This window comes from Syngnathus scovelli, chromosome 3, assembly GCF_024217435.2.
Source record: "Syngnathus scovelli strain Florida chromosome 3, RoL_Ssco_1.2, whole genome shotgun sequence".
Lineage (NCBI taxonomy): Eukaryota > Metazoa > Chordata > Actinopteri > Syngnathiformes > Syngnathidae > Syngnathus > Syngnathus scovelli.
The window spans coordinates 22,062,187-22,090,029 of record NC_090849.1 but is presented as its reverse complement, the minus strand read 5'-3'; the positions used below and the strand labels follow the sequence as shown (position 1 = coordinate 22,090,029).

General features: G+C 47.0%; 2 protein-coding genes across 5 annotated transcripts in view; one reads left to right on the top strand and one right to left on the bottom strand.

Moving 5' to 3' along the window:
• Positions 1-1,881: 1,881 nt before the first annotated feature.
• prdm8b (PR domain containing 8b) lies at positions 1,882-18,349 on the bottom strand. Of its 2 annotated transcripts, none has more exons than XM_049763193.2 (4): positions 18,162-18,349; positions 4,710-4,953; positions 3,680-3,911; positions 1,882-3,425 (listed from the first exon to the last, which is right to left on the bottom strand). In XM_049763193.2, the coding sequence occupies exons 1-4, from the start codon at positions 18,197-18,199 to the stop codon at positions 2,179-2,181; spliced, it is 1,761 nt and encodes a 586-aa protein (XP_049619150.1). In that variant the 5' UTR covers positions 18,200-18,349; the 3' UTR covers positions 1,882-2,178. The 2 variants fall into 2 exon arrangements, with proteins under 2 accessions (XP_049619150.1, XP_049619151.1); XM_049763194.2 differs by lacking the exon at positions 18,162-18,349 and adding an exon at positions 6,498-6,743.
• Positions 17,130-27,843, top strand: part of antxr2a (ANTXR cell adhesion molecule 2a) — a 31,259-nt gene continuing 20,545 nt past the window's right edge. For 2 of the 3 annotated variants that reach the window (XM_049763253.2, XM_049763252.2), the window contains exons 1-10: positions 17,130-17,602; positions 19,543-19,614; positions 21,248-21,319; positions 21,424-21,505; positions 21,571-21,675; positions 21,759-21,827; positions 22,226-22,306; positions 24,148-24,208; positions 24,445-24,540; positions 25,273-25,342. In XM_049763253.2, the coding sequence (XP_049619210.1) occupies positions 17,418-17,602; positions 19,543-19,614; positions 21,248-21,319; positions 21,424-21,505; positions 21,571-21,675; positions 21,759-21,827; positions 22,226-22,306; positions 24,148-24,208; positions 24,445-24,540; positions 25,273-25,342 (893 nt within the window). In that variant the 5' untranslated portion in view covers positions 17,130-17,417. The remainder of the gene's footprint in view (positions 17,603-19,542; positions 19,615-21,247; positions 21,320-21,423; positions 21,506-21,570; positions 21,676-21,758; positions 21,828-22,225; positions 22,307-24,147; positions 24,209-24,444; positions 24,541-25,272; positions 25,343-27,843) is intronic. The other variant, XM_049763254.1, reaches the window with a different exon arrangement.

The following is a 27,843-nucleotide window of genomic DNA, read 5'->3' as shown; positions in this document are numbered from 1 at the left end:
ATGAAAATGTAACGTAATAAATATGTTTAATAGTGTCATAAAGACATTATAAGTGTTCATATTGTATGACAAATGACGGCATGTGATAAAAGCACCCATCTGCTTTTATATATCGATATTTTAAATGTTCATGATATTTTCAATGCAAATTACATTTCATTTTAAATGTTGAAGATATTTTCAATGCAGATTTCATTCTAAATTTAAGGTTTGGTTATGATCCTATTTACTATTCGTTATGATAATTTCACAAATGAGAACAAACCTCGCGATAACTGTTCTCACACTGCATTGAATAGTTTTTCAATAGCTTTGTGTGTCGAATTAAAATTATGATGCCATATTTTTTAATAGACACATCCAGTAATTGGCTGATGACGTATAATTTGTGACTATGAGAATACTTTTAAAAATGTATTTTAATTCCTTACCTTTAAATGTCTCTTTAATACATACAAAACAGTTAATGACTTGCTGTCTGTCGATTTATGATTATACGTCACCGTAACACATGTATTTTAATAGTTTTTTTGGTGTACAAAATGCATATCTCAAAATGCTTGAAAGGTGTATCATTACTTCTAATTGTACATAATGAAGAATTAAAATCCCATGCAACTTTTTAAATTAGTCTTGTCGGCGTGCTGTATAATTAGCTGTAATTATGCAGGCAACAACATTTGACTGATTTTTGTCATTATGAATTTGATGGTTAACAATAGAAGTGAAAAAGAAGGAAACCACTTTTCTATTCCTTTGCATGAAAGGAAACCTGGCTCTATATTCCCGAAAACTACGACAGAAGAGCAGTTTGAAAATAAAGCCTTTTCTTTTATTGTCATTGCATTCGACATGATTCGATCAATTGTCATACGTAGTAAATTTTCCCGACAAACGGAAAAGAAAGAACACCCCACCCTCACACACACACACGCGCGCGCACACACACGGACACAAAATATGATTATTATTATTATTAATATCATGATCACACTTTGTGTTTCAAACAGAACCATTTGTATTTACACACGGCCTGCATGTGGCGTGGGTACGAGTTGCCGCCGTCGTGCACGCACTCACTCGCGCGCATCGTGGTTCGATTCGTGTAAGATAGAAAATACAACTCACTGTACATTTACACATATGTCCAGCTTCTCTTATTAGTCGTGTAAGTGCTTCATAAATAGATTCATTTCAAACGTGACATTTTTTTTTGTACACAAAACAAAACCTTCCAAAAAGGAGTGCAAAGGGGGAGGGGAGGGGGTCAGCCAGGGGCGCGTATAGCGGGGGTGCTGAAGTCAGTGGAAGGACCCCAACCCCGATTTGCAGCAGGCCTCCAAAAACAGACACGCTCAGCCAATTTCACATAATCAAGTGTTTGGCTAACGACCCGGACAAAACTTAGCTCCTCCCTGAGAGCTAACAAATTGTCCCAAAGAATTTCTTTTAGCAACATGAAATTTGGTAGACGCGCATCATGAGGAGTCTCGCCAAAAGTTCCAACGAGCCGTCACTGACAAAACACGGGAAGTCTGCCATTTTTTGTCGAAGGAGCCATTTTCGGCTATTTCTGTTTTGGTTAGCAACATGAAATTTGCTGGACTTGATTAGTCGCACTGAAGTCTCAAGAAGCCGGTACCAACAAAACTGCCGTTTGAGTTGACTTCCACCGAGACTCTTCAGAAATTCCCGCCCTGAAGACACTTTGGTTTTGCCGTGTGGTCCAATCGTTGCAAACGAGTCGCTGAGCAAGGTGGCTGGACGTGGTGGCACCACCGAATGCTGCCACCGTATGAGCTAGCAAAGCACAGTCGGTGAGGTTTTTGTCCCGCGTGCTAAGGTTGACTCATTTCCATGCCGTGGTAGACGACGTGCCCGCTACTTGCGCGTGGACCCATTTGCAATCTTTCTGAAACCACCCAAGATGGAAGTAAAATCCCGTCTCAGTAGAAAGAAATCTTGCATGGTATTTGGTCCGAGGAAGCGGTAGAGGTATCTTGGCTGAGAGATAGCCTCAGGTAGTTTTGCCGGGGTCCTTAGTCAAAGGAGTTAGAAAAAAAAAAAAAAAATAGGGTGCTTGTGTTGGAAATCAAATCGGAGCAGAAGTCATTTTTCTGTCTGAGAGGGGGTCTTTGAAGATTTGATCTGGCGTCGGATCCCGGGCGAGCCCTCGAGTCAGTTGTGCGAGGTCATGTGACGCGACAGGTGGTGGCGCTCTCGGAAGGACTCGTTGCAGATGGGACACTTGAGCTTCTCCTCCCGCCGGCGCTTGACCAGGGGCTCCATGGCGTACTCCTTCTTGTGGTGCGAGCGCATGTGGTACACTAGGTCCGAAGTCATGCGGAAGGAGGCATTGCACTTGGCGCACCAGTTCTGTGCCGGCAGGCAGAGCGACGTGAAGGAGGGCGGCAGGAGCGTGAGCGCCGAGGGCATCTGTAGCTGGACGCCGCCCGAGTTCTTGGGCCAGAATGTGGCGGCGGCGGCGTACACAAAGGGGCTCTGCTTGGCCACCCCGCCCGGCACCGGGCAGCTGGCGCCCAGCTCGGCACCCTGCAGCTTGGCGGCCAGGTGGTCGGCCTGGTAGAGGCGACTGGACGAGATGGTGTCGCCCACCGCCGGGTGGCAGTCCAGCAGCTTGGGCGGCATCACCAGCGGGGAGATCTGGGCGTAGGTGGACCGGGCCGGTTGGCTGAAGGCGCTCTTGCGCTCACCGGCGCCCGCCTGGCTCACTGAGGTGAAGGCGCTCGCCACGGGCGAGGTTTGGGGCGGCTGCGTCTCCGACAGAACCTGCCGGATGTTCAGGTGCTTGTCCGAGGGGCCGCTGCCCCCACTGGCGGGACGGTCTTTGTTCTCGGAGTTGGCGGCCGACAAGCCTTTTCCGCCGCCGTGGTTCTTGAGAGTCTGAACTGACTTCTTGACTTCAGTGAAGGCGCTGCGCTTGGTCTCCGAGGAAGCGGACGTGGAAAGCGTGCGGTGGTTCTCCTCCAAGCCGTACACGCCTCGGTAGTTCTGCGCCGATGTGGCCAACTCCTCTTTGGACTTGGGCTGCGGCAGGCTGGCACGCCGGCACTCCCGGTCATCGGCGGCGGAGAACTTTCTCTTCCCTGAGCTCTCGCTGCACACCTCCGCCTCCCTGTCACTCAGCGGGCTGCCGGTCCGGTTGTTCTCCATGTCCCGAGCCAGGTTGTGGAAGTCCGTGGATGGTTTGCTACCATCGCCCTCAGAGCGCCCGTGCTTGGGGCTGCTTCTGGTGGGCGTGGTCACGTCAGCGGGCCGGTCCGGGCTGCGCTCCCTGCCGGGCTCCTCGTCCGCTCCCGTCAGGCTCTGCAGTCTTTTGGTGCAGCGGAAGCGCAGGTGCGCCAAAAACGGGAACTCAAACTGGAACCTTTGGCTGCAGTCGGGACACGAGTGTTGGGATGAACCTTTTTGGAGAAAGAGAGACACAATCGTTGGTTTCCGATCAGACCACAGACTTCCACAGATACAAAATGAAAGCTGCCTTGTGTTGCGGCAATCTCCCAAATGTCCCGTGGCAACACCTGAAACGTCAGCCACTCTGAGAAGTTCTAGACTTTGGATTTGTCAACCGCATAGCACAGCTCTAACTCTAACCGTATTTTGGAGGGGGCTCTAAAGCCCTGGCACTGTTTGCGTTTTGGGCGGCTCCAAACGGCACCTTTGCTCTTGGGGGCCACCCTGGCGGCGGAGAGCAGCAGCAGTTCCACCAGGTCCTTCCCGTACCACACCAGCAGCTCCTCGTCCTTCTCGATGCGCCTGAGCGAGCGGTAGAAGAGCTGGCCATTCTTCACGTAGGCCTCCAAGTTCTGCTCGTCTTTGTCGCGGGCCGACTGCACCAGGCGGAGCCACATCAGGCCCTCCGATGTGCTGTTGGCCGCCGACGTGTCCACCTGACAAAGGCGTCTCGTTAGCAGCGTTCACCTCGACCTTTGGCAAATTGACCTTTCGGCTTGCATGTTTTGGGGTTTTTGAAAAATCATTTTTTAGTGGAAAAGGGTTGTGCACAGATGCGGGTGATTCGAAGGGACTATTTTTTTTACAGTTGGTGCTTTGATATGTCCCCTTCCCAGTCTATAGTTTAGATGTAACTCTATTGTGATATGAATATTGGACGCTAAGACTTTACAGTTTTTAAAACTCATGATGAAACTCATGAGTTGCTTTTGATTTTTTTTTTCAAAATATTGCAAATATAGCGCAAGTTACTCTGCAATTTTCATTTTCTTTCATATCACCACGTCATGATAGCAGCATTGGCAAAATATCCAAATGTAATGACATGAGTTTTTTTTTTTTTTAATATCACGATGGGTCTTTTTTAATTATTTTCCGGGGAAATGATTTCTCACTGTATCACAATAGCACTGGTAGAATATTGTCATTCACTCATTTTTTTTCTTTTTTTCTCTTTTCTGCCATCGTTTAGTTTTTAATTATTTATTTTCTTTTTTTCTTTTCCACCTTCATGTCATTTCTGCGTTGCAATAGCTTCTCTGGCAAAATTACGGTTTCGTTCTGTTATGAAAATATGACAATAGATGGGCCGTTGCAAACCATGACAAAAACATCTTGCGTGTTACCTTTTGATTCTCAACCCTGGAATCATTTTTGAAGGAACTACTAAATTAGACTACAATCACATGTTGTGGCGGTATGTACACGAAATGATCGCTGCCAAGTTTTTTTACCCGGAAGATGTAAGGCGCTGTGCGCTTGTCGGTGGCTTTGAGCGCGATGAAGGCGATGCTGTCGTACATGGACGTGTGGCTGAGTACGCACGGCCCGAAGATGGCGCTCTCGGGCACATCGCAGGTGGTGTACACGCTGGTGAAGATGTCCGTGAGACACTGCTGCACCGCCTTGGCGTCGCCGTCCCACAGCTGCTGCGCCTTCTGCTGCGAGCTCGACTCCTCCATGGCCATGGCCGCCCACCTGCAAGCAGCGCAGCCGCTCGGTCACTTCATTGCGCACAAATCAAATGCTCCTTCCGCGAAAGACAAACAAAGCATTTTTACACAGAAGGAGCTAGAAACTGCTCGCCATAATTAATCCTCTTCTTAAAAACAATAATATTCACGAAGGACACCCTTAGAGCGCATTTCAGACACCCAACCCCCCCCCTTTTTTTTTTTACAGTATGAAAAAAAAACGTCGCTGTTGTTTCAACCGTGTTTTTTTTTATTTTATTTTTTACAAGCGTTGACATGAATTTAAAACAATATGACTATATTGTTGAGTGTCTTTTGAACCAACAACTCAGGCTGAAAACAGCATCAGTTAAAAAGTCCTTTCAAAATATTAGAGATACTTTACATTTAATACGCGTGTTTGTATTTTTTTTTTTTTTTTTTTTGCCTTACAATATGTGTAATTTGCATTGGGGGGCCCACCCAGTATACGCATGCCGTGCAATATTCGGCAGTGCAAAACAAACTCAGATTGCATAATGGCGTGAAATTTTAAATAAATTACTGCGAACGGCATCCTGAGCGCAGTGAACGAAACATTTTTCAAATCCCAAGATTCAAGATCTTTTTCCACGTATTTAGGCTAATATCTTAGTTCGGGTTCCGTGCGATGTTACAAAGCCCGCTCGGGGTTTTAATTCTTTTATAATGGTAAAAATAATACCGTTTAATCCCCATCCCGGTATAAAGTCATCCATTCTCTTCTTTTTTTAATCCTTTTTTCCTCGCTTTTTACACCAGCCTCATTTGCATAATCTGCCACTTCCCATGCACCCGACATCGGAGAGAGTAATTAAAGCAGCACGAGCGCTTCATTATGATGATGATGATGATGATGATGATGATGAATTTCTTTTTCTCCCTCCCCGAGCGCAAACCCCCGCGCGGAGTCCCACATGGCGCACGCGTAAAATGTCCTCATAACAACCAAAAGAGATTTTCACCTTTCAAAGCAAACCGAAATGATGCATTTTAATTTGTTTTTTCGAATGAAATGAAACTCATTTGGATTGCGTGAGCGGCACAGAAATGAGGCGCTTTTGTGTGAGATTACATTTACAATTTGCAGTTTGGTGAGGATTTCACGTTTGATTCGTCAGATTTCAAATGCGACGTATTAGCAAGTCAACTGCTGTAATTTTTAAAGTAAATTTAATTTTTGCTTTTCTTACATTTAATTTTACCAAAGCTGCCCTTGTGCAGCGCATCCTTGCTCGGCTTCTTCGCGGTTTTGGGGTACTCGGTCCTCGGGACCGGGACGCACTCCAGTTCGGCCCTACTGCCGACAACCAGTCGTTTAAACCCCGAGCCAACACGAGAATCCCCTCTTTTATAATAATAATAATAATAATAATAATAATAATAATAATAATAATAATAATAATAATAATAATAATAATAATAATAATAATAATAATTTTATATAATGATAATACTTATTATTATTATATATAATAATAATAATTATTATTAGGTATCATGATCAAAAATGTCGTTTTCAGCCCCTACCTCTTGCGCAGATTCGGAACCAAATAATCCACAAGCAGGAGCCTCAAGAGGCGACGGCAAAAAAGAAGAAATGCAAAAGCCAGCAAAAAGGTTGCCTTGGCTTCCTCAGTGTGTCAGAAGCAGGACGCGTCCGGCTCCGTCCCGGTGGTGCGCGCGCGGACGACGTGTTCGGATGCTGTGAACGACTCGCGGGGCGTCGCGCGCGTTTTGTTGGCCGCACATAATTTCCCCAATGAGGCGTGTCACTCCGCGTCTCCTCCTTTTAACTCTTGACTGGCCGACTGCCGCTTGACAACTCTTATTATGGGACCCCCACCCCCTCCACCATACGTGCCACCCAGCCATCAACCTTCCTCCCACCCCTCATTATTATCGTAATTCTCATCAAAAGCCTTGATGCTTACGCACCCACTTTGGGGAAATCCAATTTTAAGTCTGATTTCACCCGGGAAATGTCTTATCGCTCCTATTTATTTTCATATCGACTATCATAATGAGTACAGAGTCAAATAGAAATTTTATCAAGGTAGAACAACCTTCTCCTCCCCATCCGGTTCCACCTCCTTGCACCGGTGCCGCCCGCCAACGGAACCTGGCTCAGGTGTTTCAATCGGCATCATTCTGCTGCCCCGCCGGACACAAACTCTGTACTATGTAATTGCAATTACCCGCACGGAGCATGTCTGGAGTAACATCTGTCATGGCCGTGACATGTTCATAACGTCAAACGGACGAGTTAAGTTTTGCTATGCATGCGAAGCTTCCTTCTCCGGATGCATTTCGGTCCAGCCCGTGAGCAGCGGCCCATCAAGTTCCCGCAGGAGAGGAGAGGTGGTTGATTTATTTTCATACATGATTACTAAGATAGAGGAAATTGACATTTCATCACGCTCAATTTCCCTCAAGTCACAACAAGCTCCAAGTTTCCACGCCCACCATGCAGCCAGGTCTTGTGCTCCACTACCTTCGTTCCCGACATTGAGAAGACTTAAAATGATCCCTTATTGCGCTCACATTGGCCCCCCGACCCGTTTTGCGAGCAGAAGCCGACTCGGTGGCTCCTGAGACGGCCTCGCTCAGCTCTGCATGTCGGCGGTGATGGCAGTGGACAGCATAGTGTATATTTATTTCCATATATCAGAGTAAATATTGAGCCAAATTGAGCGTTTATGACCTCTATGACACACATCGATGCTCTAATTGCCAAACAACCTTCTCCTCCTTCCTTCCCCACGTTCCACCTCCGTGCGCCGGCCCCGCCCGCCAACTGCAGCCGACTCCGGAGGCTCCCGACTCGGCCTTGCTCAGCTTCCCAACTCGCTGGAATGTGGTGGAGGCGGGTGTCCGCTTTCCGGCAATACCCCAAGGCGCACTCAGGGGGCGCCAGTGTATAATGCTCACGGTTGGATGAGGCAAATCAGGTTTTTTTTTTTTTTAAATCCTCTTTTTTTTTACCTTGATGTCAAGTGCATGATTCATAAGCACTTTTAAAGGCAGGAATATGATGACAAATTGATGATGGTATTAAAGTGTAATCACACACTTTTTTAGCTCAATAATTTCCACTCAAGATCCACTTGAGGCGACTAATGATACAATTTGAAGATGTCTCGTCCTTTTAGGTGTTTGCCCTTGTGCTCCATCATAAATCCATCAGATCAATGGTGCCGCCGCGTAAACAAATAAGACCTTCATCTTTTGGGATGATTCTAAATAAATCAAAATGGCCAAACAAACAGAATCCTCCCGAAAGCGGCTCGTGTGGTTTTAATTATGCTAAAAAAAAAAGAAAAAAAAACTCTGCAGCCCGGGCATGGTTGTCATACTATTAAAAAAGATCCAAGCGTACGTATCCAGATTCTGTCAAGATGTTATGTTACATTGATGATGAAAAAGTAAAAAAAATATTTTTCACTCCAAATAATGGGAAATTTATCTTCACACTGGCCTTTGGAATTGTTTCAGATCGAAAATGGAATTGGCCTGCACAGCGTCGACGTCATAAAATGGGCCTTCAGAAATCTTACTAGTATTCAATATGTAATGCAATCATGTGAAATACAACAACACACACATGCACACACACACACACAAGCCATTCACATATACCCCCCCATGTGGAGCCCTTGCACAATCAATTAGACAAGTCCTAATAGAATACAAATAGAATACATACTTGTACAATTATGAATCAATGAACGAAGAAGCTAATATCAACGATGGTTTCGTTTGTTTCACGTACAAATAGAACTATTGCGTCCAAAATGACTGGCAGTCGTTCTGCATCGTGGGGCAAATTATGAAAATACCACAGAGGAGAGAGGGGGGGTGAAAAATAGATGAATTAATAATGAGTCACCCCTCCATCCTCCGTTTAAACCGACAATTTATCCAAAAGGGGGAACGTGGCCAAGAAATATTGTGTAGGGCACATATGGCACTTCAACTGCCATATGTGCCACTTTTCACAAAAATTGGCAATGACGTCCGTGATGGTCAGCGGCAACTGCCAAAATCACAAACGGGCCCAGCACGGTGGGGGAGGGGAAGGGGGGGAGGGCAACGTTTGAGGAGTGAGGAAGCCTGGCAAGGAGGGTTCATCTCACCACGGAAGAAGATGATAGCAAGGGAGGGGGGTGGCTCATGGAAGATGGTCACTAACCTATTTAAGACAACACAAATAGCGATAGCATGCACGCACATATCCATCCGTCCATCATCCCTCCCGCTCTGTCCATCCATCCGTCCCACCTTTCCCAGTCCCGCTGCCAGTGTGGCTGAGATGTGGCAACACTTAATGCCTCCAACTCTCTGCGGCCTCAGGGCGTCCTCCATCAAACATACACACGCATTCCCATTTCTACCGGTGGGCCAATTCGCTCCAACTGCGTTTCCAACTTTCTTCTTCACTGTCTTTGTACGGACGGACGGGGTCATGGCAAGTAACAGAGTACAAATACTTGAGTAGTGCGACTGTCAAATAAGTCACGACGTGGCCCACTGCAGTTCTACGGCCTGCTTTTATTTTGAAAGTCTTACTTTTGATAGGATCACGTCTCCTGATCACGTCTTCATTTGCGAAGGCTCGGCTACCGAACAAACGCCTGGCCCACCGAACGTGAAAGACGAAAATAGAAAATGACGCTATCGTCGAAACTGCACGCTCTACTGTTGGCTTTGCGCGGCCGGCGTGGCGCTTTGCGTCGCCTGACTCATTTTCATGACAAAGCTCCTTCCCACGTGTCCGGCGGGGCCCGCCCGGCACGCTGGGCCAGGTTGTTGATGTTGGCCCGCGGCGCTGCGTGACATGTGACGGGCCAGCTGGGCCTTCGGGAGGGGCCGGCGGCTTTATGCCCCACCGCTGCTAGCTAGTCCACCGCTGCTAGCTAGCCCACCTCTGCAAGCTAACACACCGCTGCTAACTAGCCCACCGCCTCCTTCCAGCGTCAAAACAACAAATCAAAGCACGCTAGCTGCTGGCTGTGTGTGTGTGTGTGTGCAAACGTGTGTGTGTGGTAGGCGCTCAAAGCAAACAGTGGGACACAGCTGTTAAGTGGGGGCATGCAAGGTGTGTGTGTGTTGTGATGCATCACTGTGAATATTGTGCATGTGTCCTCTCCCAGGCCCCCTGTGTTGGGGAGGGCTCGTCTTTCCAGAAGCATCACGGCCAGTTTGATCAGAAAGAGATGAGGGGGGAAAAAAAAGCGTGACAATGAATACAAAAAATAAGAATTAAAAGTAAATGAAAGGCAAAAATCATGAGGGGGAGGCCACAGAAGTTTGGGTAGAAAGTGCTGTTAAGTTTTTGCAATCGACTGCTCGGGAGTTGTTTTGACACGATTGCGGAGTCCGCTGAGGCCCACGTCAGTCTTGAGTTGTCTGCACGCACATGCGTGCACAGTGATTTAAAAATCAAACAGTTGGTGTGCTGATGTGTTTTAGCTGCCCCTTGCACTCCGCACGTTTGATCAAAAGTCTCAACAAAATGATCACAAGTGATGCTCTTGAGAGATGAGTGTGTGTTGGCGGTCATTGATTATCGAGAGCGATTATCCTGCGGTGTGTTCGAATTTGATCATGTTGTGGTTTGCCGTGGCGCGTCAAAACGGATGATCAGGTTGATTATCTGCGTGAGGTGTGTTGATCCATTATCTTGTGGTGGTGAGGGGTGGCTGTTCGAATTGATTATCGTGAGAGGAAACTCATGTTCGTTCGCCGCAGGTGGTGTTTGACAAAACGACACAAAGCTGATTGCTCCTTGTTGGAATCAAGCAAGCTTTGGATAATGAGATTCATATTTGAAGCAGATGAACGACAAGTGAGAAGACGATCATCGAGAGCCATCGCATTGCGCAACAGTGCAATCGTTTTTGACGAGAACCTTTTTACAGAAGTGAGTAAAAGGATTTTTTTCCCAGCTATTTTCACAATTGTGAAACCATTTTGGTCTTTGTTGAAATATGTCGCAATGTATCCAGATTTAATGCTTTAGTAGCAAGTACGATAAAATTTTTGTGAGGGACATCTTGAACTGGTTTCGTGTTAGTTCCGGAAACTGTGAGCAGCCTGCTACATTTTGCTGTTCTGTTTCCTGTTTTCCAGCATACGGCTGACGGGACTGGAAAGCGAGTCACTCCGGAGGGGTTTGGGGGTTTTCCTTTAATGGCGGAGCGGGGGTTAGGTGGTGCGTGTGTGTGTGGGGGGGGGGCACTCACCAGTCACCAGGGATCCTTTAACTTCTGACCTGGCCGACATGGATAGCGCCGTCTGATGATAATCGCTGTCAATTCCTGCCCTATTTTCTTCTTTGTGGGGGCTTCCTGGGTGACCCCCCCCCCCCTTCCCTCGAGTCTTAACGAACCCGCAATAGCCCCGCGGCACTCGGGCCCCTCTGGGGGTCGGGCCTTCCGCGCCCGGGATGGCGGCGGGGCGGGCGACCTCATTCCGGGACAGATTTCAAAGCAGATTTAGCTCACATGCCGCCGTCCCGCCTCCTGTCGAGCCCGCCCGCTATCCCTTTTGTCCCACTGTATGAGGATGCGTTGGCGGCAAGGACGGCAAACTCCGGGACCTGTTCTCACTTTTAATTGCCCGCATATTCTCAGAAGTGTGTAAGTGACTGAGGGAGGCAGCATTCTTGCCATGTGATACTGTTAATATGCCATTTTGCTTTCCAGTGGTCCTGTCAATAAATTAAAAAGAAATTCAGCCCTTGAAGCCAGTTTTCAGTTTTGATTGTTTTGATACAGCCGTTGACTCGAAATTCTGAAATATGTTACTTTTGGTCTTCATAAATCACAAAATTAGAATTATTCATCAAGTTTAGGAAAAAGCAGCTCCCAAAGCTAAGTTTGTTGAGCATGATGAAATTTGCGAAACATGACCGAGGCCACATTTAAGTCAAGTCAAGTCAAGTCAAGTCAAGTCAAGTCAAGTCAAGTCAAGTCAAGTCAAGTCAAGTCAAGTCAAGTCAAGTCAAGTTTATTTGTATAGCTCTATATCACAAACAGTTTCAAAAGGCTTCACATAGACAACAATTCTTCTCAAAGCATCCCCTGATCTTAAGCTCCCAAAAGGGCAAGGAAAAACTCAAAAAACCCTACCAGGGGAAAATGAACCTTGAGAAGGGACCACAGATGGAAGGATCCCCCTACATTTGCGAGTTTCAAGAAGAAATGGTCGCAGACCAAAGAAGTCAGTCACTTTGCTTTGTGGATTTCCAGCAAACACTTTGAAAAGCACCACGAAATGGACTCAGAGTCGCGTTCAACAATTTTCTTGGCCGGGGATGTTTTCAAACTTGCAAACGGAGCCCATCAACAGCTTCTCACTTTGAAAACTTCCCGTTCGCCATCATGAAAGAAGGATGCGAGTGGGTATGCAGAATGCTAAAGTCGAAGGCCGTCGCCTGCCTCCTAGCTAGCGCCCTCCCGTCCGACTTTTCTCGCTCAACTTTTAATGCGATTACGCGGCGCCGAGTCCGAGGCGGCCGTTTCCCCAAAAGCCAACATAAGAGCTTGGGATGGATGCTTGCTGCGCTCTCGCCCCTCCGTGAACGCCCCCCTCCCCTCCTCACCACCACCTCGGCCGGTCCCGCTCTGGTCTCCAAAGTCTCGCTAACGTCACATTAAGGGTCTGCGACAGTGCTGATGGGTGGGCCCGTGTGAGGGATTAATGGCCGCACTTAGCGGTACCAGCACGTCCGGTCCAATCTCAGCAATATTTTGCTGGACGTTGAGCCGCCGCAGCGCACACTCAAGTCATGTTAGCTCAACGACAAATGCCACGACCGGGGCTAGGGGGTGGGGCGGGGCGCGTGCTGCGGCAGTCTTTGCTACTTCCTAAAGTCCTCAGCTGGAACTTCCTCAGGCGCTTTTTTGATCACTTTAAACTGAATGAAGCAGCATGTGGCTCGTTGCCTGAGGTCAATTTCAAGCGCCGTTGCAGTTAGGTTAGTTCTCATCAGGCAACTTCATGTTGTCGTAGAGGCTAAAGTATACATTTGAGAGTTTGACGATTTTCCTCGCTTTCCTGACACGCGACGACGGCAGCTCCAAATATCTGCGATTCAGTCTCGTCACTCTGTCAGCTTCCTTGAGATCCGCGAGAATGAGCACGAGTGAAACCGGCTTCATTCCGCAAACCCTGGGTGAGCCTAAAATGGCCGCTCCCAAACAAAATGGCTGACTTGCTGTGTTGTCGAGGGTTCTCGCATGTGTTTAGTTAAGTGCGGCGTAGTCCAAGTTGAATGCGAGGTCATCTGAGAGAAGAGCAACGCGGCCGTGCCTCCTCGCTGACAGGCTGGCAAAAACATCGGCGAGATGAAGCTGGCCTGAGGCTCTCGCAATGGAGGTGACCGGCTTCCCGGGATGCTTCGCTGCTCGTCCGAGCGCCTCAAAGACTTCCTGCTTCTCTAAAAAAAAAAACTCCTCCGGGCCCCCCGGGGGACAAGAGGGGACGGCGGCTGCGGCGGGCCTCCTCAGCAATCAGCCGCCATCAACGCGGCATGCTCTTGACACGTGAAGTCGCAGCTCATCCGCTTTTTTTTCCGCCCGCCAACCCCTCCGTACTCATTCAGTCAAACGCACATTTGCGTTTGGCAAGCGCGCTCCACAGTCTTCCCTTCGTGTGTCTTCGCAAGACGACTTCAGGCCCTTTGAGGGATAGACCATTTTTCCGCCCAGTTCACGTTCATCTCGTCAACCGCTAACCAAGAGTATTTGTGAGGAAATATGAAGTTGAAGAAATGGCGACGTACGAGGACGCCATTCTCACAATAACGACATTTATGAGGACGTATTGTACAGCCCTAAGACATGTTTCCCCAAATTTGATTTATATGTAACTTAAATGTCACATATTTCTTTTGGATTTGTCAATTCTCAATTGCTTTTGTTTAGTTTTATTACAGAAGGGCATTCAACAATTGGAGAAAATCGTCAATGCGCGCGATTGAATGTTGTGTCGTTGCCACGGCAACAAGGAAATCGGTAATGCGGCGACGACTTTATCACCTGTCCCCCGCCCCGCCCCTCCCTCCCGCCCTTGTCTCGTGTTAAACGGCGGCGACTTTCCTCAAGTCCAATTTATTGCGGGCCCGGCTGTCACCGGCGAAGACGTGGAGCCGCAAAAAGAAGCTTCCAGACAGATTAAGGTAAAGTCCATCCTTAATTTGTTCATCACGAGGCGACCTGTCAGCCGGCGCGTCTTCATACGCTCGCCCGCCGCCGCGTCAGGGGGAGTCAAGCGTGAAACACAAAGGGGAATCAAGAGCAATTACTCGGGGGGGCGGGGCGGGGGCGAGAGCGGCCCGGCTCGGACGGACGTCAATCGAGAACCCTAATGGGTGCCGTTTAAGGCCGTTCCCGGTGCAAATGAAAACACGCGCTCCACGACGAAGGACGGCTGCACATTTGTCACCCTCCAATCGGCGCCCTTTTGTGGAGGAGTATTTAACTTGTGTCATGCAAATGAGCCACTGACCCCCCCACCCCACCCCACCCCGGTCTCCACTGCCGCTGTGACCGAGCAAACTCAATTTGGAATTGCTCACAAAGGGGGCTTTCTTTTCTGATATTTTAAAATAAGTGCTTTTTTTTTAATAGTCTACTATATTTTTCCATCTAATTTCTTTTTTTGTAATTACAGAAAAAGGTCTAATACTTTTGTATTGTTGTTTAATTTTTTTTCCATTTGTTGATTGTTTAGCACTTTAGGACTGTATTTTTTGTGTGCTTTTTTAAACCCTTTTTTCTTCATTTTTGCCCAGTACTTTTTTTTCAGCCAATCTGTTTTAATTTTTGATAATGATACTTATTGGAATATCATATAAATTCCCACCATATTCTTTGTTCACTACATTTGTGTTTGATGTAAATTTATTGATCTAATATTTCATGTATTTTTCAACAATTTTGGTAATATGTTGAGCCTTCCGTGGCGCCACCTGCCGGTCATCCGATAGCTTCGATTCAGCTCGTCATCTGTGCATCCGACAACCCTGCTGCTCTGCTTGGCTGATTGACTTTACTATAGCTGCTCTTTGCCTAGGCTATGTGATAAAAAGTTCACAGTTCACAAGTGTCCTGCAAAACAAATATTTGTGGTCAGGACAAACCATAATGACCGCGATGTTTCATAATTAGTCGAGTGGCTGTTATTTTTCAAGCTCCTTGAAGGAAAAGGCTTGTTTATCGCTAACGACATGTTTAGTCGAAACAGAAGAGCCCGGTCGACACATAAATGCCGTCCTTTCATCATGTCACTGTGTGTGTGTGTACGTGTGTGTATGTGAGTGTGTGTGTATCTGTTACTCATTAGCTGAGCTCAATGTTGGCTCTGTTGTGGTCGCTGCATTGTTTGATGGTTCTTTTGTAATCAGCAGATGTTAGTGCTCCGCTAAATCGCTTATCAGATGCTAATGTTAATTTCAGAATGTAGAAAGCCGGGGGGTGACTTAAAGTTGACATTTGATTGTTAGTTTCTCAAATATCCATCCTTCCGTCCGCCCGCCCGCCCGTCCGTCTGTCTATCCATCCATCCATCCATCCATCCATCCATCCATCCATCCATCCATCCATCCATCCATCCATCCATCCATCCATCCATCCATCCATCCATCCATCCATCCATCCATCCTGCTTGTCCCCACGGGACACCCTGAACTCGTTGCCAACCAATCGCAGGGCATACAGAGACGAACAACCATCAGCAATTTGGAGAGCTCAAGCGGCCTACTGTTTTTGGGATGCGGGAGGAAACCGGAGGACCCAGAGAAAACCCACGCAGGCACGGGGAGAACATGCAAACTCCGGCACCCACCGAACTGTGAGGAGGACCTGCTAACCACTGCTCCACCGTACCGTCACCCTTTTTACGATTACGACTTGTTAAATAATGGACGTTACTTTTCTTGAAAAATGAAAAAAGCGTTCAATTCTAATGTCCAATATGGCTGAGTTAAAACCAGCTAATTTGTCCAAACGCTAACAAACTTTGCGATTGTTTTTGTTGACTTTTGCAGCCGTTCTTCATTCCCAACGAGTTTAATCGCCTCAGCGCTCATGCGAATTAGCAAACACCGCAAAAAACACGCGCACACAAACAGACAGACAAACAGACTAGTCTGTACGGCGGCACAGAGTCGGCAGTTCCCTCTGAAAGCAAACGGCGTGCAAAGGAATTAACATTGTAATTAACATCCAATTAGACTTTGATTTGCCAGATAATTATACTGCTGTGTTGATGTTCACATTTGATGAGGTGTGTTAGCTGTAATTAGCTGCGGTGGAGGTGTGTGCTTGAGTGTGTGTGTGTGTCTGACAACTCAAGCACAGCTGAGGAGAGCAAAAGGAATCTGCAGTAGTAAAAAAAAATTCAGCTAACAATGCGTACAAGTTTATCATCATGCAGGCTCATAAGAATTTGTCTTATCTCGAAAAAAAAAAATCCTTTATTTAGGGAATGAGAAAATAAATCTACTGAATTTGTAAGATTTTGAAAAAAAAGGGGGTGTCCTTTCTTTGCTAACTCAGGAACAAATGTTTTTTTCTCCACTTGCAAGTGTGCTTAAATCGGACAATGTAGTTAAAGTGTGTCACGTTCCCTTTCAGCCACCTGATGAAAAGTTCAGATGAAAAGCAACATAACTGGGAGCGAGAAGATGGTTTGATTGCAAGAGCACAGAATTTCCTGAACAGCCTTGAGTCATAGGTCTTCTTTTAAGTGTTGCCAACTCGTGTTTGGACGAGATAGATGAGAGATAACAATCTTAGTATTTCCTGTATGAATGACACCTGTGAGGAAAGGTAGCATGACGTACACGAGTTGTTCAAAATACATTTAATTTTTGGAAAATTAGGTAAATATCATGCAATTCAGACTTCTCTAAAAGTAGTTTTTTTCTTCTTCAAAAATACATATTTTTTGGGGAGAAAATCTTGAGAAAAAAGTGTGTTATATTAGTTTTTCTTTAAATAATATTTTTGTTTCCTGAAAAAATGACAGTTTTTATACAATGCACTTATGGATTTTGATTTTAGAACATCGGAATGCATTTTTTCGTTTTGTGAAGATTTTTTTGCGATTTTCGTTTTTCCCAGTTTTCATGAAGGGGGTTCACAAATCCGAACTCATCCTGAACGCATCACAAGTTAGTAAATTGGACTTCTCCCCAAGTTTTGTCGTGTCGCAACTGCTCGTTTGCTCAAGATTTCTCTTATTTTCTCATAAATCTCCCCAAAGTGACGTCGACGTGAATCTTGGACTTGTTCGGAGTTAACTGAGGTTGCAAGAGAGCAAAGTGTGAGTCAACAACGATGACGACAGCGCGGTAATTTCCTCAATTTCACATGTCGCTGTGGACTCCGAATGCGGCGATTTGACATGTAGCTTGTTACTCGTCGTTGTCCTCACCTACCAATGCTTCGATACACACGTTCAAAAATGTCGCCAGACTTCTCCCCGGCGAGTCAACTTTTGCCCGGGCAGCGTTGGATCCGTGCGGCCGTTATGGGCGCGCTCTTGCTGGGCGTTTTAGCCTCGAAGGGCTGGGCGGAGGAAGCATCCTGCCACGGAGCTTACGACCTCTACTTCGTCCTCGACAAGTAAGACACTGCGCGGCTCGCTTGCACGCACTTCAGCCGGTCTCTTAAGTGAGCAGAAATGTGTCGAAAACTTGCTAGCATCATCGGAGTTTACTGTGACAACACCTGGCATAACAATATGGCCTTTTGAAAACCAAAACGTACATATTAACACACTTTTCCCGAACTAGCCACCTTTTGATTGCGTTCAAATTTGTTCAATGCTCATACACGCCAAATGACAAAGTTGCCTATGGCCAGACCCAAAATGAATTGACAGCTGTCCAGTAAATCAAATGTGCCCATGAAAAATTTCGGGTAATATGACATGATGAAATGGGGTGTTTTTTCTAATACGTTAAATATTTGCCTTCCCTTTAGTGATTGGACTTCCAAGAGTGTTAGCACACCTGTCTGAGAAAGCTAGCACGAGAAACTAGAACGCTAACTGCGGCAACAAGAATTTCACAAGCTGTCAGTAACGACGCTGACATTTAGAATCGATCATCCTATTGATTATTCCATCCATTACTCGATTAATGCGGAGGTCCATTCAGTGGTAGTAGCGTTGAGTTCTTACCTGTCGTTGGTGTCGTCATCACGCCCCGCCCACTTCATGTTGGAGTAATGCCGTCAAACTATTAAAAAAAACCTAAATATTTATTTGTAGCCACCCCAAACCCTGAGCAGCATCCGATTCTCCTACTTCCATGGAAAGAAGTCTGACATTTGTTGCTGGAAGAGCGCATCTGGCAGCAATAACTTCCTGTAAATAAATTCCTCAAACGTTTAACTTCTTCGAAGGTGATTTATTAATACTCTGCCCGTCCGTCCTCTAGTGGCTGTTGGCTGTATTGCATAACAATCTGACTTTGCAAATTGTGTGGAAAAAAACAACCCCCAAAAAAATCAGTATTTGGGTTCCTTTAAATGTTTGAACTCAGAAAAGCTGTAGGTCGCATGTCTTGGATGAGCTGCCGTACGGAAGTTGTTGGACGAAACAGCAGCAGCCTACGCGGGTTGGTTTTTGGAGCCGCATGTTTTTGTTGGAAGTTGACAAAACAAGTTGAAGCCGTGATGATGCAGACGCAGGAAGGAGGAGTTGCATCATCACCCGCAAACACACAACTTCATGTCCGAGTTGTTTTTTTCCCATTTCATTTGAATGCGGTCACTCCCTCAAGACTCCCTCGAGTTGCTTTTTGCTTTTTTAATTTTTTTTTTATTGTTCACACCCATCCAGATGACAGAATGCTGACAGCATTGCAGGGCATTTTAGTCAGCGAGTTTCCTCATCACCGCTGCAATTTTTCATCCGTGCTTTGCGGCGGCCACGAGTGTCACAACCAGATGTGGGACAAAAAAGTGCCTCTTTTAAATATGCACAAAATACGTACATCCCTGCAAAATAAATTCAATGTTTTTCCGGTAAAGTAGCATCTCGAATAAAAATTGCTTTTTCTCAAATTTTCACTGAAAACGTACTAGCATTCTTTTTTTATTTTGGAAGTTTCGTTCCCTCAAAAATTATTTATTTATTATTAAAAGAATGACACTCTTTTTTTTTTTTTTAAATATCCCTGTGGTCATAAGAACGTTATTTTTTTTTTAAGTATGCTCATTTGTCTTAAGTGTCTTTTTTCTTGAATGATACCAATTTTTATGCTAAAATGATCAATGGAGGTTGCGAGCGTAGTGACCATAAATGGCTCTAAAAATGGACAGAAAAACAAAAATAACAAAAGCAAAAAGTATGACTTCGTTGCCTCCTAATGTTGCCAATTATTTTATTTTGTATTTATTTTCTCTCTGCTACTCGACCAACCCAAAAGGTGTCATGAGGTGAAAAGTAGCGCCGTTTCTTGTCCTGGTGAATGTCCGACTTCCTGAAATCCTTCCTGGATTTCGGATCTAATTTTTGCTGACGCAAGATGAGCAGCTCTGTTTTTGTCTCCCTTCAGGTCGGGCAGCGTCGCCACCAACTGGTTCGAGATCTACTCCTTTGTCAAGAATCTCACCGACAGATTCGTCAGGTGAGTGAGCTACCAAACAAATGTGATTCTCTCAAGATTTGTCCCCTGAAAAAAACCTTTCTCCTCTTGAGGGATGTTTGAGGCCACGCGTGCAATGGCCGCCTCGTTCCCGTTCTCGCACGGCGGCCGGGCCTCTCGGCTCCAATTTTTGGAGGACGGGCCGGCGCGTCCTATCGGGACCAAAAAAACAGTCCCTCTCCAAAGCATTTGCGCCGGCTGCCAGCTCAGCTACAGGACAGACGGCGGCGTCCGCGCCAGAAGCGCCTCGTGCGCGCGCACTCGCTTGCCCGCCCGGAGAAAATAGCAAAGGCAGCAGGTGGGAGTGGGTGGCGGAGTCGGCCGCTCTTCTGGGCTGCGAGAACGGCCATTTGCCACAGGAGTGGCCACTGCACGTACCCCCCCCCCCCCCCCCCCCAAACTCCCGACTTCCACCGTTTCGTCTCAGACGAAAAGTCATTGTTTTGTATTAAAAATAAGTCATTTATCATCGTCAAAGAAAAACAATCCTTGAAAAACTCTAGAAAACTTTATTTTATTATTTTAAGTTAGCTTGAAGTTTAAGAATCGTTTTTCGTTCAGGAGATAATCTCATGAGTCACCAGCTGAACACCAACAACGTTGTGATGTCGGGATTAAAAAAAGGGAAATAAACAAACGCAAAAAAAAAAACGTGCAACACACAAATGTCTAAACTTGAAATGTAAGAAGTTTTTAAAGTAAAAGGTTGTAGCAACGTTCAGCTTCTGCTCCCACAAAGGCCTGCGGGAACGCTGCAAGTTGGCCGTTACGCTTTGCAACTTCACGCCCGGCAACGCAAAAAGTCGCACATTTTCTCTTTCCACCCAATATGTCCTCATTTGCAATTCCCGCTTACACTTTGAACACAAAGGAACAACACATACAAATCTCAACTACTTTCCAAGATTATGATGATGACTTTTGAAAGCGACACTTGGTTCTGCTCTTGACACTTCCCAACTTTGTGATATTGCCTTTGGAGGTCCAAAATAATACGGACAAAAACGAGCACAATATTCCTTTAAAAACGACAACTGCTGGAATATATCATGAGGACACCCGAGTCTTTTTGCAGAATCATCGTGCCGAATAGTATGAAAAACATCACGGTTATTTTGGGGGTGTGTACAAGCCAAAATAAATCATTTTTGATACGCAACCTGTAAAGGTGTCAGGACAACTTGAGCTTGGGGATCTAACTTTAACAAAAACCAAGATCCTCTTTCCGTTTGTCACCTTCCGACGTGCCAAAATGACGTACTTGAAATGTAGCTATGCAGCGGACTTGAGTCCAAATCAGTACCACTTAGTCATCAAAACCAGCCCGCCTTGTCCGGCGTGGCGTTAAAAGTGTCAAGTACATATTTGCATCCATATTTCTGCCCCACAGGACGTGACTCATATCACAGCAACAACATGTTAGCTGCGACTTCCTTCTTGCTGACAGAAAAGGGCTAAATTTAGTGCTAGGTGTAAAAAATATATTGCATTCGCAGCCACCCGTAGAAGCTTTCGCCAATTGGCCGAGCCACCAAACTGCCTGATGGGAACAGAAAAATCATGCTAAAGGTTCATATCATGTTCATTGTTATTATTTTTATTTTTTACCCTTTAGTCCCAGGATGAGAGTTTCCTTCATCGTATTCTCGGGCCAAGCTCACGTCCTCCTACCGCTGACAGGCGAGGGGTAAGTTGCCGTCCTATCGCTAGCGTGTTAGCATTTTGAGGAAATTGTATTAGCCGTCTTAGCGCTAGTTTAGCGCACTGGAAAACATGTTTGTGTGTCTTAAGGTACAAAATACAAGAAGGCCTGGAGAAGCTGCGAGCGGTCAATCCGGCTGGCGAGACGTACATGCACGAGGGTATAAAAATGGTGAGCGCACCTTTCGGCACGCAGCCACGAGAAATGAGCCTGACTTGCGCCGTTTCACCCCGTAGGCCACGGATCAGATCCAGAAGCAGACTCTCAAGTCGTCTAGCATCATCCTGGCGTTGACGGACGGGAAGCTGGATGTGTTTGTTCACGAACTCACCGTCAAGCAGGTCCCGCCCGGCCCATGTCGCATTTTTTTTGTTGCGTTTCTACAATTTATGTTTACTTTTTTTTTTTGAACATTTTCCTAAAGGCGGAGGAAGCACGGAAGTATGGCGCTCGCGTGTACTGCGTGGGCATCAAGGACTTTGACGAGCAGCAGGTGAGAGAACACTTAGCTCGATGCTAACGACGCTGCAAATGAGCGTTGACAGAAATGCGTATCGACGACCACCGCCACGGTCGTGAACCTCGGAATGAGCGCGACTTGAGGGGTGTGGAGCAGCGATTGAATCTGGCAGCAGATTGATAAAGTGGCAAACCCCGCTGGCCACATTTGGCCTGTGTTGGGCCTACCCCCCCCTCCCCGTAACCATGGCAACCATGCGGCGCCCAAACAAAGACAACACGAGTCTCCCTTTGCACCACCGTGGAGCCTTTGCCACATTTGGGCCATCTGCTCCGTGGCAGGCCGCTCGTCCGCTCCAGAGACGAGGCTCAGTCAGAACCGGGCCGTGCCGTTCCGTTCTCAAACCTTTTCCTTTTCGCTTGTGCACGCAGCTGGCCGACATCGCCGACACCAGGGACCAGGTGTTTCCTGTCAAAGATGGCTTCCACGCGCTGAAAGGCATCGTCAATTCTGTAAGTGGAGCTTCCTCCTTCATCTTGGTCGTCTCTCACTTCCGCCGATTTATTTAAAAGTTGGAAACGGCTCGTTTACCCTACCCGACTTCACCCGTGCTGCCAAAGGAAAAACTCGAGTGAGGCGTCAAACACACTGTGCCTGAGCGAATTGAAGCGGCGTGAGGAAGCCTTTTAGTAGCCAGTGTGTGTTTTATTCGTTCTTGCGTCAGCTTGGGATGTTTCAGCAATGTGTGTGACGCCGCTTTAAAAGTATGTGTGAGAGCCTTTAAGAAGCGCACGTGAGATTCTGTTCATGTGTGTGTGGCTCTTGAGTGTGTCACGATTGTGCGTGCGCTCCTTTCAGAAGTGTTTGCGTCAGCCAATCGTGCGAGTGAGCAAATTCGAGGCGCGTGCCTGTGACTGTTTCAGTGCGTGTGAACTTTGGTTTTGGTGGTGAACGTGCGAGCGTTTCAGTTGTGTGTCTGTGAGCACTGCGGTTGTGTTTTTGTGAGGAGATCAATAACACACAGGCCGCAGTTGGATGCGGGGCCTGCACGGCTTTCTTTTTGCTTCACACACACACACAAACGCTGAATTGGTGGACATGTGTGTCAGGCGAGGCCAGAAGGAACATCTGCTGGAGATGTTGCAGCTGTGTTCAGGCCAACGCACTCACACGGACGGACGGACGGAAGGACGGACGGAGCTGCCACGTGTGCAGGCGGGAAGGACGCAATGCCAAATGCTCATTGGTGTTGTTGCTAACGAAAGCAATCTGTCCGCCTCGCATTGGAGCTCGGTATTTTTCTCCTCAGGAGGAAAATCTTTTGTTCCCCCATGAAACGATGACGAGGCGCGGGAATTGTTATATTTTACCAGACGAGATCACAAATCATTTAGGGTCATAGTTTTCAAATGAATGTAGTTTAATGTATGTGGTTTTTTTCGCCATTTTATTTTTAAGCGAAGACATCTTAGTACAAAAAAGTGGTTCGTTAAATGAATCACATTGAATTAAAAGTAGTTTTGGCAAGTTTGAGGAGAGCTTGGGAAAAGGAGGTATTTTTGCCAAATTTAGCAAGGGAGGCCTTGCATGTAAATTTGTTTTTTTCCCAGAGAGGTACTACGTGGAGCGGTAGCTTGAGAAAGCTGCTGAAAACTTGAGGAAAGGATGATTGCTGGTAATTTCATGTGGGAGGATGACAAAAGGACGGCTTCGTTTCTTGATAAACGTAATCGATTGCTGAGCGAAGGGTCGATTGCTGGCGAGGAAAAGAAAGCCGGCTGGCTGCTGAATATTCCTGCCCAACGCGGCCGGGGAGTTCGGACCTGACGGCAAACAAGGCCGACATCTTTTGTTTTATCAGCACTCTGACGAGGAAGTCATTATCAGCAGATAAACGTCGCATTTCCTTTTTCCTGTAGCCTCGCCCCAAATTGTCCTTTTTTTTTTTTATCCCTCCATATCCCGCTGTCACATTTGTTTCCCACACTTGGCAGTAAATACTCGCCGCTCGTCAGACGGAAGCCGCGAGCAACTTGCGCCGAAAGGCCCGCCCAACGTGCTTCTTTTGAACCGGGCGCCATTTGCATACTTTGTCCTTTGTTGATTTACGGACTGGCGACAGTGGAGGACCCTCACGAGCCTCTTTATATGTTAATGCCGCATCGGCAGCCTACAAGCGCCTGATGTGATCTCCTCGCATAATTTGCCCATAAAAGCAGCCGTCCGCCGCGTCGGAGCCGAGACGTTTCTCAGGTGTCGCGCCTTAATCTGTTTTGCAAAGCTGACACGCTCGATAGGCCGGCGCCGACGTGACGATAACGTGTTGCTGGCGGTCTTCTCTGTGTGTGTGCAGATTCTGAAGAGGTCCTGCACAGAGATCCTGAGTGTGGAGCCCTCCAGCGTCTGCGTCAACGGTGAGGCTAGTTCAACCCATCTGCTCACTAGCGCCCCCTGGAAGGTTGGGAAGAGTTTTTGAAATCGGGGAAAAAAAATAATTCAGCCCCAGTTTCACACCTGGATGCGATTTTGGAATGGCCCAAGTTGGCCATTTTACTTTGAAGGACAACATTCGGGCTATTCTCAAACCGGTGCTTCAAGTTAGGGCATTGGCTTGCATGCTCCTGAACTCATCCAAATGTTGCCACCGCAGAGACGTTCGACATCGTGCTGCGCGGGAATGGCTTCGCCTTGGGCCGCAGCAGTGAGAGCGTGGTGTGCAGCTTCATCGTGGACCAGCAGACCTTCAGTAAGTGTCACCGCCATGTCCTGTCGTCTTTGTTTAATGCGGCAACACAGAGCGGAAATTTCATTTATTTATATATATATATTTTTTGAAAAGGTGAAGTCGAGACCACACTGTAGCTTTGCAATTTTATTTATGAAGCAAAGTGGCGTCCATCGTGAAACAAATCGGCCGATGTTGTCGTGTACCCGATGTGGTTCGTACAGGTCACGCTGCCTTCTTCTTATTTTGGGCCGCAATCTGTTTCCGCCACATTTCGCTCATCTTCCTAAACACGCTTTTGGCGCCTGCCAATGCCAACAAGTTATTTTCTGACTCCTGACTGAAATACTTGTGCAGCATATTGTGCCTGGTTTTTCTTTTTCATGTTTTTTTTTTTTTTTTCCCAAGACTCAACCCGTCGTCAGCAGATGTCCTTTCTCAGTTCCATCGCCCACTCGGGGAAAGGCCCGGCGACGTTCCTTCCTCTTTTTTTTTTTTTGGCATCCTGCATGTGTTTCTGACGACCTTTTTTAACGGCAGGGGTCGTTTTTTTAATTAGGGATGGCAGTGGGGTGGGGCGTCGCATATGTCCGACAAATGCCACAACCTTGTCCGTCACCTCGGCGGTGGGAAGGCCAAACAATCGAGCGCGGTGGCCGGAGACTCAAACGCCAAATGTGGAGCCGTTAAGTTGTCATGCTTCTCCATGTGAGCAAACTCCATTTTCATTTTTTCTTTTGCTCCCCCGTCTAGATCACAAGCCGAGCGTCGTGCGCAACGACTACCTACTCTGCCCTGCGCCCAAGCTCTACGACGTGGGACAGTAAGTACGGCGCCATGTGCTTCACGTGCCCATAGCATCATCGATACTGTCTGGCTGTTGGTCAATTTTCGTGGCGTCAAAGCGCGCTAGAGCACAAACATGAACTGCGTGAACGCGGCGCTATGATGCAAAATGGACGGGAAGCAGCCGCGTTTTTGCGTCAACGTGGTTTTGGTTTTGCCCAATAATCCCCCAAGTCACAACAACGCGCGTTTGACCAATCACGACGCTTGCAAGGAGGATTGCCCGCTTATCTAGAATACTCGGCGTATAAACAGCAGCTACTTCAAGTATATTATGATACACTAATCCTCTGACCACGAGGTTGTCTGATTTGGAGAAAAATGATTGGATAAAACGGATTTAAAGCCGTTATCAGATTTGATATGTGGTTCGAGCACGTTACCATTTTAATTGGAATATTGTATTTGATCTGAACAGGGAACCAAAACAACTTCATTGTGACATTTATTAGGACGCATTTATGACTCTTGCTGATAAATTCATGCTGATCATAATAATACAGGGATCAGAATTTTATGTTGCTCTGCCGGTCCCCAACTTTTTCGGACCAACATAACGAGACAAGTGCCAATTTGTTGAACGTAATTCATTCTATAAAAAAATACATTGACACATATTTTACAGTTTCTTGAAGGTGCACCGCCGAGGTCGCGGGCCAATAAAGTGGCAACATACGTGCGCTTCTCCCCGGTCACTGGCTAAAGATGGCGTACAGCTTCTTTTCCTGGCGCGCAGACATCTGGAAAGCCGCTCGCTCGTTGCTTAATTAACACTGGGCGGCCCCATTAAGACGCTAACTAGTCAGGGCGGCTGGCACTGAACGCATCCGCTGGTAGGGTAGGAAGACAGATGCCGCTGCATTCTCTACATTAGCTTGTTAGCACTACAGATGCTAACCGGCGCATCGATCACATCGCCCTGAAGCTATGTGACGATGAAGAAAACCTCAAAGACGATGCTAGTCGATTGTTTGCAATGCTCTGACAATTCCGAGTGCCGGAACTTCCTGCCTTGGCGCCCGTGCTTGCGCCGCCGCCCATCTGTCGGCCGGCGGCGCCGTTGCCCGTAAACGTCGATTTGGGTCATGTGAAGGAATAGGCCATTCGTGGCCGCCCTTTTTCCTGGCGTTCTGGGAATGGGGTTCATCTGCTCGGACAGCTGGGGCAGCAACCCCCGAACGCAGGCACCTGCTCCCCGTCCCCAAACCTGCGGCGGGAGGGAGGGTCCTCTCGTAAAGATAACAGAGGAGCTCCGTCGACACCTAGCACATAGGATGCTAACGCTCGTCAATTATTAAGACTGCCGGCTTTGGGCCAGCGGACAGCTGCTCCCATCTGCATTTCCTGTCCATGTGCACGTTCCTTTGTTGTCACGGCAACTTCATTCCAAGCCCCCGCGCTGTGCAACTACAACTTGTTCTCAGGATTTAGCCGTCTGTCAGTGTTGTCGTTTTTCCTCTGGATACGTATGTAACTTCTGCTCTTGGCTCCAAAGTCGTTTGTGTCAGATAAAACTGTACAGATAAATTTATTTTCAACGCGTTGATCACGTAGCTCTTTCTGGTTCCAAATAACACAGCCACCCGACAGTACAGATTTATGCTACATAGTAGCGTCATCCGGAGCCAATGGCCTCGTTTGTGTCGTTTTTGAAACGGAGGCACTCCAAGTGCGGCGCATGTAAGACACTGGCGAACGCCGTACCATCTGTCGGGAGTCCAAAGCGCACGTCCGTCAATCGGGAACATTCTGCAAGTTCTCCCAGCTGTCAGCAGAAGTCCCCGCCGAGTGACGCCTGCCGACGGCTCTCGCATATGCTCCTCCGTCAATTATTCAGCCTCCTCCATTTTGCCGTCTTTACGGGAAACTTTGGAAAACCATTAGCGTGTTCACGATCCCTCGCCGACCGTGGTGTCCAGATGGACATCGTCGCTTTCTTTCTTGACGGATCCCTCGACGGATCGACTTGCTCGCCGTCGCTTAAAAACGCAACCTTGCAGCTGTTGTCTGAAAAAAAAAAATATCCAAAGAAAACTTTGAGACAATGCGCTTATGTCGTGTCAAATTTTTAACTCTTGTCCCACAAACACCACTTTTTTTTTTTTATTATTAAATAAATTGATTTACTTGCAGTCAAGTCAATAACATATTTTTTTGTTTTTTTTCTGGGGAAACAAATGGACCCATTTGTTAAGCATGTCCAAATATTAAAAGTCCTTTAGATTTCATCTCACAAGATGGAAGGAAGAATATGGTTGTGGGTGATGCTCACGTTTAGGATGTCCAGCTGTGATGGGAGGGGGAGGTGGAGGGGGGTGCCCGCCACCGCTCATCAGTGTTTCTCGCATGGGAGCACCTCCTGCCTGATTAATAACCTGCCCGCTATTATCAGCCATTCAGCTTCAATTGGCCAAATGAGCTTCTGCTGTCACGTCCGACACGGAGAGCTCGCATTTGCTTTGCACGCCACAAAGGGAC